Genomic DNA, 12,372 nt, shown 5'->3' on the forward strand with positions numbered 1-12,372 from the left:
TGGACATACAATTTGGATACTGTACATACTTTCTTTGGCAGAACCTTTTGAAAAACCCCATAGAAACATTGTAATATAGGGTATGTGGTTTTTTAATTTTTTTTTTGTTATTTTAATAATTGATTTGCTTTGTTTCCCACTGTGTCCAGTCTACCCCCTTCCCCCTTGCTGTAATTAAAACAGTACCTCCTGGTGAATGCACAAGGGAAACCGCTAAAGACACACTTAGGAACAGTTTGTGTACAGTGAGTTTCATTTGAGACTGATTGGACGGTATTAATTGCAATTCTATGTTTGCAATTTCTTTAAGGAATCCAGATGGAATTACATGTTCGGCATCATCATGGTCCCTGCTTTGGTGCAACTGCTTACTCTGCCCTTTCTTCCTGAGAGTCCCCGGTACCTGCTGCTGGAGAAACAGGATGCGGCTGGGGCAGAGAAAGGTACTCAAACCAAATCTTTAGTCTTTATTTGTCGCAAAAGGTACATACACCATCAAATAGTCCCTGCTGCTGGTCACAGTGGACACATATATTGCAGTATTATTTTCTTTCTCTTTCTACATAATAGAAACTAAAATAGACAACCTTAATATATATTTTTGTATATATTAGGATATTACACAGTAAAACAAGCCCACATTGTGACATATATATATATATATATATATATATATATATATATATTGCCTTACTGTATTTTAATTAGCAGAACAAACTAGCAAACAGCATTTGGCAAAAACATTAAATAAAGAAAATACAGACATTCATCAAATAGAAGCAGTATTTTGTTGATTTTGTGCATTTAACAATGTGTCAAGCAATTGCATACAGTACATTGTAAAATAAGATGAAATACAGATTGCTGTTTGTTACAGTTAAAGGTAACGTGTCTATGCTTTTACTAAAATAAACTGCAATCTTTTTCTTTCTTTTCACGGAGAATACATACTGCATGGTATTTTATTGTACGTTTCTTTGACTGGCTCTAATCTCTGGCTGCCTTCTGGATGTGGTGTCTATAAATAGAAACTGGAATTGAACTGAAATTCTGATTCAGCAAGACCCTCGGATGTTTATTGAAGAGGAAAAAACCTGCAGTTTAGATCATTCAAGTTCCGTCACTGGGTTATAACACTGAGTTTGTAATAATACCAGCATGCTTACTTAGTGGTTTTAGTGTATAGATTCAAACAAGAACAGACAAAGTTGCTGTATCTTGGGACCCTATCATGTATTTAAAATGCTGCACATGCTGCGTAGGGAATTCATCGCATTTACATTGCCAAATGCCTCAGTATATAAAATACTGTTTTTCAATAAAAGGGTAGAAATAAAATAACTAAAATAATAAAGCTGCCCATTAGTAGGCAAGGTAAATCCTCACACTTTAACAGATATACTGAGCCTGCAGCTTTAAATGCAAACTGTTGTTTTTCTGAGGTTGCAAATGGATTTTATGCTTTATAATAGTTTTTTCTGGTAATCTTTAATGGTATTTTCCTCTGTTTCTTTATTCAGGAAAAAGAAACATAGGTTTATTTCTTATTCCATTAAAAAGTAAAATACTGTATATTGCCAACAGTACTGTTTTACAGTAGTATTGTATGTCACCTGCTAAATATATTGAGTAATACCTGCAACACACTGTAAGCATTTTAGTAATACATTCATTACAGGATTGTCAAATGTACAGAATGGACTGTGAAATGTTGCAAATTTAAATGAATCTCAGTGAATAATCATTATAGGAATAATGTGATGGAAAATGTACTTCAAACTTTATTACAGTACAAAAAGAATTGCAGTTAATTAGTCTACATATGGATTGTTCACAGTCTGTAGTAATCATTGCATACATATGTATTTCCTATTAACTGCAGATACTTGACCATTGTTTCCCTAAGCAGTTTTCAGATTCGCACGTACTTCATTTATTGCTCTGAGCACACTCTTAAACTCCGGTGAGACATCTAAGGAGGACAGAGATGTTTTAAACTCCTGTAAGTGGCTTGTTCATGCGCTGGGCTTGCAACGTATCCAGACAACTTTTAATAATCAAGAAAATCACACAGACACAGTTTCAACGAATCAGAGCAGTAATAGTGCTCCTTCTGTTTATTAAATGCTTAAAATTGATTGAGTGTTTGCAGGCCACAGCAAATCCCAGCAAAGCAATAGGCAGTCTGGGCGATTCCAGTGCCTTTACAGGTTTAACAGCAATAATACTTCAACACAGTAATACAGGTATGGTTATCACATATTCAGCCCTTAGGCAAGACATGCAAACCGCTAAAGCTCCCACTGCTAAGTCCTAAAACATCAAATATATCACTCTCCAAAGCTAAAATGTAAATCCTATACCTTACAGCAATGCATAGATATAAATTAGATTGAAATTCAAAATTGTTCTTACCTTCCACAATATGCAAGTGTAGTTATAGAATATAACGTAAAAACAAGAACAGTCTTCAAAAGCAGAGACTTCGAAATATGACCAAACAGCAACCAGCTTTTCAGAGATCTTCAGAGCATGGACCACACACATAAGATTAATTGGCCATCATCCCATAATCCACCTCCCCTATTTTTTGGTCGGCGTGACCCCAACTCAGTTCCCTTTTTACTGAGACTTACTTACCAGAATCCAGCCCAAGTTCAGCTGATGAGCAGCAGCACAAGGCAACTGTTGCTGAGAGTGAAACTCTGTCTCTAACTTTAAAGGAGCAGTTCAATTTGGCTATGCTGGACAGCATGAATGATGCCGCAGCTGCAGGAACGCTAGCAGTACCGTCAAATTTGATGAACTGCATCAAAACAGAAATGTCCCTCTTTGACGGTGGACCGGGGCGGGGGCTGTACCTGCAGTTAGCATGTGATTTTGTGATGTCCATTCCACCAACCAGCGTTGAGTTCGAAAGGGCATTTTCGGCTGCAGATGTTCTGTGCACAAAACTACGCATTCGTCTGAAAGATGAGACAATTGATGCCTTGAGCTTTCGTCGTTCTTTTTTTCTGAACAAAAATAAAAAGTAAAACAAAAAACTTGGGACTATTCTATAATGTTTAATTTCTTATTATATATTTTACTAGTGTAGTAGCCTACGTCATGTAGCCTATGCTTGTATGTTTGACATCTTATATATTTGTATAGTGTGTTGTATACGTTACATGTTACATAGTTAATAGTATGTTATTCTCGTGACGAGAGTAACATGACGAGAGTCTCTCGTCTCAATTTAGATTATCAGTGTTCCTTTAATCCTTACATCCGTTCAATGTTCAGTGTGATTGATGTGTAATATACTTGAAATAAAAATGTTTGCTTATTTATTATTTTTTTCATTATTATTGTTTTTATTATCATTATTATTACAGTTATTTTTTAATCCCGGGCTCCTCGGATCCCGTTTTTTATTTTTGTTAAAGATCCTGCTAGTTAAGGAGAGAAGAGAACAAGTAAGATGGCGACTACCATGTAATCCATAAGGCTCTGTTCTTGCATAACTATTTACTTCTTACTTTAATAGTGTGTTAATAAACTCTTGTTTATACAAACTCTAAGCGAGTGGTTTATCCAGAACACCACAATTGGCGACGAGCGATAATTTTTTTTTTTTTTTTTTTTTTTTACAAAAAGAGAATTATCCCGGGTTTAAAAGGCATGTCGTATGTAGACAGGCTAAAAGAAATTAATCTATTCAGTCTTGAACAAAGAAGACTATGCGGTGCTCTGATTCAAGCATTCAGATTTCTAAAAGGTATTGACAATGTCGACCCAGGGGACTTTTCCGACCTGAAAAAAAAGGACATGGGGTCACAAATGGAGATTAGATAAAGGGGCATTCAGAACAGAAAATAGTAGGCAACGCCCCAGTAATGCTGTTGAAGCTGACACTCTGGGATCCTTCAAGAAGCTGCTTGATGAGATTCTGGGATCAATAAGTTACTAACAACCAAACGAGCAAGATGGGCCGAATGGCCTCCTCTCGTTTGTGAACTTTCTTATGTTCTAACTCTTGCCAACATTGAAACGTTTATTTTTTTTTCAGACATCACCACTACACTGTTTGGGATATTTTAAAGCTGGGTTGATTTGGAATAACAGTGCTACAATGCTACATATGACAAAGTCATGACAGTTTTCCTCACAACCGGTTTCCCGTACTTTTCAGGAAATGAGTTGCTATGCAGTTCTGATTTAGGGAAAAAAAAGCGGCCGTAACTGCAGATTACTCAATTCATAGTCATTTAGGGGAGGGGATATTTAAATGTCCGTGTCTGCTTACTAAGTTGGAAAAGAATGACTGAATATCGTGAGGAGAGCTTCCTGCGTTGCCATGAAGATAAAAACATTTAACAAGAGAAATGAATTCACGTGTTGTCACGCACATTCTGAATTACGCCGCACATTAGCTACTTATTTGTTTGTCTGGTTACCTTTCCAACACACCCACAAGCACAATTACATTAAATATAATTTCTACAAGTTTTACTACTTAGAATTTATATTTGTATGTTTGTGGAACATCTAAAAGTAAAAGTTACATTTCATTAACACTAGAACCGCCTTTTACAATACATGAAGTTGAATATAACCTACAATATTCAATTTTATATATATATATTGTAACGTCGAGCGTGCTGTGGGTTCCAAGCAGGAGGTTAATTCAGCAGCGACGGCGGCGAAATAAGCAGGCAGACACTGTTTATTGAGTTGAAACGCACCCAAAGGTACCGTTTATTGCTCTTTATCAATGCAATCCCCCAAGTCAACAAAACAGAAAAGACCCCAACATCGGCGCTGAGCCCCCTAATATAGCCCAACCAGGCTTGATCATTGGCCAACTAAAGTTTTCCATAATTAGCATACTAACCCACCAATCCCTAACAACTATACTTCCCCCCAATCCCAGCTGTACACAGTTGGCACTATGCCCACTATACTACACAATGCAAGGTGTCTAACTATGTGATTAGCCCCCGTTTTTATAGCCCGCCGCTACATTGCCCCCCTTTTGCTGCTTACCGCCCTCGGAAAGCTCATTCTGTGTCCCGGAAGCGCAGGGGTGCCCGAACCTTGCGGCGGGGTCTTTGGTTAGGTTCAGAGGCAAGATGGCTGGGTTGAAGGGATGGAGGTCCCCTCTGTGAAGTAGAGACTCGAGGCCGGCGGTGGCATGCCACCACAGGAGGGGTGATTGTGGAATGATGGGGCCTTCCTCTATGGGCTCCCAATGGACCACTCTGAAGTTCCTGTCCTGGGTGGCCGGCTCCCTGGGGTGCGTCGGGTACCTGGTCTCCCCGGTAGGGGGCGAGGACCACGCAGCGTCCTGTGAGGTGTATTTGGACCCGGTACACCACCTCACCCAGCTGTTGCAAGATCCGACAGGGTCCCACCCAGGGGCTATCCAGTTTGGGGCAACGGCCCTTCTTCCGTTTAGGTCCGTAGACCCAAACAAGCTCCCCCACTTTAAAGTGTCGCCCCTTCTCCCGGACATCATAATTCCTCTTCTGTCGTATGCCGGCAGCCAGTAGACAGTCCCGGGCAAACCGGTGAGCAGCATCGATCCGGTCCTGAAGGCGTCGGGCATACTCTGGTCCAGGAGGGAGAGCTGTGGCGTCAGGAGGGCGACCAAACACAAGCTCGGCCGGTGTCTGGAGCTCACGACCGAGGAGCAGCAGTGCAGGAGTGCAGCCTGTCGATTCCTGCACCGCCGTGCGGTACGCCAGCATGATTAGAGGCAGCTGGAGGTCCCAGTCTCGTTGGTTCCGACTGGTAACAATAGCCAGCTGTGCCAAAAGAGTCCTGTTGAAGCGCTCCACGAGGCCGTCGCTCTGGGGGTGGAGCGGGGTGGTGCGGGTTTTCTTTATCCCCAGGCAACAGCACATCTCCCCAAAAATCCGGGATTTGAAATTCCGGCCCTGATCCGAATGGAGCTCCTGAGGAACCCCGAACCTTGAAAAGAAGCCTTCAATAAGAGCATCTGCTACCGTGCTTGCCTCCTGATCCGGTAGTGCGTAGACCTCTGGCCATTTTGAAAAATAATCCATCGCCACCAGCACATACTTATTGCCCTTGTCAGACACAGGTAATGGCCCAAGGATGTCCACTCCAACTCGTTGCATCGGACCGCCCACTGGACATTGCTGCATGGGAGCACGGGACTGCCCCGGAGGACCCTTGCGGGCAGCACAATGGTCACACCTGCGGCAATGGTTTTCGACATCCCTCCGACATCGGCTCCAGTAGTAACTCTGCCGCAGGCGTTGGAGGGTCTTGTTCACTCCAAAGTGCCCCACCCCAGGGGTCCCATGAACAGCCCGCAGAATCTCCGACTTGAGGGCTTCCGGAACCACGAGCTGCCACCTTGTCTCTCCTGATGTTGGTGTTACCCAGCGTCTCTGCAGCACTCCCTCCCGAAGTGCCACGCCATCCCATTGTGACCAGAGTGCCTTGGTGACTTCTGAATGAGCAGCTACATCCTCCCAGACCGGCCGTCGGTTCTCCGCCAGCCACTGGAAGACTGGTGCTAGATCCTGGTCTCTCTCCTGCTGCGCTCGCCACTCAGTTGCAGGCACAACACGGATCTCCCCGCACTCCCTCGTCTGTCCAACACCCTCTGCTCGGGCTCCCACATGGTACAGCTCCTTTGACCCCTCTTGCTCCTCTGTCTGCTGTTCCCTCTTCAGGCAGTAGGCGCAGTCGTCTGGCAAGCAGGGGCGCCTGGACATTGCGTCAGCGTTAGAGTGCTTCTCTCCAGCCCTATGCTGGATGGTGAAATCAAACTCTTGCAGCTGTTCTAACCAGCGGGCTAGCTGCCCTTCGGGCTCCTTAAAGTTGACTAGCCACTGGAGTGAAGCATGGTCGGTCCGCAGAAGGAAGTGCCTTCCACACAGGTAGGGCCGGAACTGTTTGACAGCCACTACCACAGCAAGTAGCTCTCTGCGAGTTACACAGTATCTCCGCTCCTGTTTGCTGAGGGCGTGGCTGTAATACGCAACCACGTGTTCTCCATCTGGCCACTTCTGGGAGAGCACTGCGCCGAGACCTCGGTCGCTGGCATCCGTGTCTAGCACAAAGGGGAGATCTGGCCGTGGCAACATAAGAACAGGCGCCTGGATCAGTGCTTCTTTCAGGGTGGTGAAAGCTTCTTCACAGGCCTCGTCCCAGTCAAAGGTCTGGTTCTTCCTCAAGAGTCGGTGGAGAGGGAATGCGATGTGGCCAAACCGGGGAACAAATCGGCGGTAGTAGGAGGCAAGCCCAATGAACCCTCGCAGCTGGCGTTGGTTAGCCGGCCTGGCCCACTGCCTCATCGCGTTGATTTTTGAGGGGTCAGTCTTAATTCCATCCTGCCCCACAATGTACCCCAGGAAGTAGACCTCCTGCTGCATAAAGCGGCACTTGTCCGGGTGCAGCTTAAGTCCGGCCGTCTCCAGTCGCTGCAACACAGTCCTCAAGTTTTCCAGTGCCTGCTCGAAGGTGGGGCCGTGCACTAGCAGGTCATCAAGATAAACCAGGCACACTTGAGGGGGAATGCCAGCCAGTACCCTCTCCATCAGACGCTCAAACGTGGCAGGGGCATTGCACAGCCCGAACGGCATAACTTGGAACTGCCACAAGCCCCTGCCAGTTGAAAAGGCAGTTTTTGAACGAGCGTCCGGGGAGAGCTCGACTTGCCAGTACCCACTGCGGAGGTCCAAAGAGCTAAACCAGGAGGACCCAGCGACCAGGTCCAGTGACTCATCTATCCGAGGCAGGGGGTAGGAGTCTTTCCTCGTAACCTCATTGAGGCAGCGGTAGTCCACACAAAACCGCATCTCTCCACTCTTCTTGGGAACGAGAACGACTGGAGAGGCCCATGGGCTGTCTGATGGTTCTATAATGTTAGCCTCTCTCATCTCCCGGATAATCTTCTCAGCTACTCCCTGTTCGGCAAGTGGAAGTCGGCGGGGGCGCTGCCTAATCGGGGGGGACCCACCGGTGTTAATGGAATGCTGGATAACATGCGTGCGGCCGGTTTCTTCAGGCTTGGTGGCGAAGCAGTTGGGGAACTTGGCCAGCAGCTCCCCCAACTGGTCCTGCTGCTCCGGGCAAAGCCCCTCACAGCTACGGCGCCAGACTGCTTCCACTGCCATTTTTGTCTCAGATGGGGAGGTAGATCATGGTTTCATGCCAGTCTCCTGGGACATAACTGAGGCAGGTGAGGGTTTTGGTGGAGGGGTGATGTTTGTTGTAACGGTGGCCTGGAAGTGCTGTGGGGTTGGGGGCAACCCTTCCCGTGTAGAGCAGGGGACTGGAGAAGGCCAAGCCGCTGTGCCCTGTGAGCAGGGGGGCTCTGGAGGAAGGACTTCAGCAGCAGCTGATATCGACTGTAGAGCTGTCTGTGCATAACACGCCACCCCCCTAGACTTGGTCGACTCCCCTAAGGCTGGCAGTGCCAGGCCAGGCTCGGCAAAGGTGGTGATGTGCCCATGGTGAAGATCAAGGGAGATACCGGCCCTCCTCAGGAAATCCAACCCGAGGATACAGCCCTTGCACTGCGGCGAGCCAAACTTCGTGGCGGAAGGTCCGTCCGGCGTATGTGACCCTCAGTTGGCCCCTACCTTCCATGGGTGCTTGCTCTCCGGTGACCGTTTTCAGTTGAACCAGTGTCGGTCTGACTCTGTTTCTCCAGTCTCCTACTGCTTGGTGAAGGACATCAGGACGAACAACAGTGATGGAGGAGCCGGTGTCGATGAGGGCCATGCAGGGGACCCCCTCAATGAGGACAGGAGCACGCAGGAAGGCCCCGTCACCAGTGCGGCCCACCACACGGGGTTGGCTTGAGTCGAATTCGGCTGCGGTTGGGTTCAACTGTTGGGCCCATGTTCCCCCCCCCCCTACATGGACCCGTTCCCGTTTCCCGACAGTTCCGTCACCCCTTTTCCCTTGGGCTCTCGTTGGCGACAGTCAGCGATGAGGTGCCCAGGCTGTCCGCACCTCCAGCAGATTCTCTCTCTCACTCGTCGAGGGTTGGTAGTAGCCGCTCTCACTTTGTACTCTGGTTCGCTGTCAGTGCCTTCAGTGTCTCTCCACATATGCTCCACCAATCGGACTGGCTTGGAAGTAAGGTGGCGTGGTAGTGGCTCTTCATCCAGTAACACCTCTTCAATGGATTGTGCATATCCAAGGGCTTCTTTTAGTGTGCTGGGCCTCTTCAGGCGGACCTGGTGACGCAGCTCTGGGGGTTGTAGGCTGCGGAGGAAGGTGTCCAAAGCGATCCTCTGGCTAAAGCTGGTGGGCTCGTCACGGTATGCTTTACAGGAGAGGCGAGCAATGTCAGCTGCCAGGGCTCCTAGCTTTTCTCCTCTAGCTCTGCATCTACCGCGAAGTTGATCCTGTAGGCGGTACGGTGATTCGCTGTCTCCAAAGCGGCACTTCAGAGCATCAACCAGGGAGGTATAATTCACTCTCTCTTCTGGCCCGAGATCCAGCAATACCTCTGCTGCAGCACCCTCCAGTGACTGAGACAGGCAGGAAGCCTTCTTGCGCTGGGACCAGGCATAATCTTCAGCCACTAATTCAAACTGGGTCAGAAAGGCTTCCAAAGACATGACCCCATTGTACCGTGGAAGCTTTGGGACTGGTCCATGCAAAGGAGCAGGTGGTTGAGGAAGCGAGACAGGTTGTGGACCACCCCCCTCCATCTGTAACTGCAGCCTGGATTCCTCTACTCCGTGCAGGGGACGTGTCTCCTTACTGTACGTCCTCTCTCTCGCTCTAACTGTGCTCCGTAGTGTCTGGTCTCTCTCTGCATGACGTAATGGTCGCTCTGCGTCTGCAGGGGCTGTCAGCCTAATGTTTTCCATTAGCAGGCTGGCTTCGCTTGTAGCTGTCGTTTTCAAATCGCTCTTAATCGGCCGCCGGGGCAGGTTTCTCTCCCCCATGAGAGTGAAGCGCTGTGGGGTAGGCAGCAAGGGAGTTCCCGGTTCCAGCATGACGTTTTCTCGGGGCGGAGTTCTGCTGCTTGGCCGTCTATCTCTCTGACTGTCAGGCTGGATATCAAGCAGCGTTGTAGAGTCGATTTCGCCGCTCTGCGCTTCCTCATAGACCTCATCTTCCTGCTCCTTCTCTCTCCCCCGGAGACTCTGTTCAATCCGCTGCGTCTTTTCTTCACCCCTCCAGAGTGCTTTAATTATTGGTGTTGCCTTAAGCCAAGCCACAGCCCACTCTCTGTTCCCGACGGCCGCTCCGAGCTGGGGCGACCGTTCACCAGGGTGGTTTCTTTCTGCCTCTGTTGGATCCATTTCCCGATCCCGCTTGTCTGATCTGACACCAGTGTAACGTCGAGCGTGTTGTGGGTTCCAAGCGGGAGGTTAATTCAGCAGCGACGGCGGCGAAATAAGCAGGCAGACACTGTTTATTGAGTTGAAACGCACCCAAAGGTACCGTTTATTGCTCTTTATCAATGCAATCCCCCAAAAACAAAACAGAAAAGACCCCAACATCGGCGCTGAGCCCCCTAATATAGCCCAACCAGGCTTGATCATTGGCCAACTAAAGTTTTCCATAATTAGCATACTAACCCACCAATCCCTGACAACTATACTTCCCCCCGATCCCAGCTGTACACAGTTGGCACTATGCCCACTATACTACACAATGCAAGGTGTCTAACTATGTGATTAGCCCCCGTTTTTATAGCCCGCCGCTACAATATATATATATATATATATATATATATATATATATATATATATATATATATATATATATATATATACATACACACACACACACACACACACACAGTGGTTTGCAGAAGTATTCACCCCCCTGCAAAGTTTTCACATTTTGTTGGCACCTGGGCCTACTCTGACACTTTCAAATTAGACTTTACATGTACAAATCTACACAAACTACTCCGCATTGATAAAAAAAATGCATATAGAATATAAATAAGATTTACAGGGAAAAACAGATTAATCTCAGTTGCATAAGTATTCAACCCCTTTGCTACTGCAGCCCTAAATCAGCTCAGGTGCAAATGATTGTCACAAAATTAGTGAAATGGTTTCAGCCTATGTGTACTCAAAGTGGGTTAACTTGTAGCTAATTTCCCTCAGGTATATAAAGACTTTCAAGCTGCAACTCACATAGTGATCCAACAAAACAACAATGATGACCAAGGAGCTTTCAAAACAAGTCAAGGATAAAGTGGTAGAGAGGCACGGAGCAGGAGAAGGGTACAAGAAAATTTCAAAGGCGCTGATTATCCCTCTCAGCACAGTGAAGTCCATCATTAAGAAGTGGAAGATGCATCATACCACCCAGACACTACCCAGATGAGGTCACCCTCCCAAACTGAGCAGCTGGGCAAGCAGGAAACTGGTTTGGGATGTCACTCTGAAGCCAACAATGACCTTGAGAGATCTGGAAAGTTCTGTCTGAGGTGGGAGTCAGTGTTCACGCATCAACAACAAGCCGGTCCCTACACAAAGTTGGCCTGTATGGACGGGTGGGAAGAAAGAAGCCATTACTAAAAAAGCCTCATCTTAAAGCACGTATGGAGTTTGCGAAAAAGCATTTAGATGATACTGCACACATGTGCAAAAAGGTTTTGTGGTCATACGAGACAAAAATTGAACTATTTGGTCTAAATTCCAAGCGTTACGTCTGGCGCAAGCCCAACACTGCACATCACCCAGTCAACATCATCCCAACTGTCAAGCATGGTGGTGGCAGCATCATGTTATGCAGATGCTTCTCTTCAGCAGGGACTGGGAAGCTTGTCAGGATAGAGGGGAGAATGGATGGTTCAAACTACAGGCGAATCCTTGAGGAAAACTTGTTTGAGTCAGCCAAGACTCTGAAACTGGGGAGGAAATTCACATTCCAGCAGGACAATGACCCGAAGCACAAAGCCAAAGCCAAAACCACACTGGAGTGGTTGAACAAGAAGAGAATTAATGTTCTTGAATGGCCCAGTCAAAGTCATGACTTGAATCCAATCGAAAATTTATGGTGAGACTTGAAGACTGCTGTCCATCGAGGATACTCAACTGAACTGGAGCAATTTTCGTGAAGAATGGGCAAAAATTTCACCATCCTACTGCGCAAAGCTAGTAGAGACCTATCCAAAAAGACTCATTTTAGTAATTGCTGCAAAAGGTGCTTCTACCAAATACTGACTTAAGAGGCTGAATACTTATGCAACCAGTACATTTAATTTTGTACATTTTCTTTGCAAGTTTTGCTGACATTTCGTTTGAAAAACTGTGCATAAATTATTTGTAATTCAACAAAATGTGACATTATTGGTAGGAGGTGAATACTTCTGCAAACCACTATATATATGTATATATATATATACATATATATATATATATATAT

At 46.4% G+C, this 12,372-nt stretch overlaps 1 protein-coding gene across 1 annotated transcript in view; it reads left to right on the forward strand.

The window, feature by feature from the left end:
* LOC117420416 (solute carrier family 2, facilitated glucose transporter member 9-like) overlaps window positions 1-12,372 on the forward strand; it is a 156,490-nt gene that overhangs the window by 48,141 nt on the left and 95,977 nt on the right. The window contains exon 6 of the mRNA XM_034033868.3: window positions 311-443. Within this exon, the coding sequence (XP_033889759.1) occupies window positions 311-443 (133 nt within the window). The remainder of the gene's footprint in view (window positions 1-310; window positions 444-12,372) is intronic.

Source organism: Acipenser ruthenus, chromosome 1 (assembly GCF_902713425.1).
Source record: "Acipenser ruthenus chromosome 1, fAciRut3.2 maternal haplotype, whole genome shotgun sequence".
Classification (NCBI taxonomy): Eukaryota; Metazoa; Chordata; class Actinopteri; order Acipenseriformes; family Acipenseridae; genus Acipenser; species Acipenser ruthenus.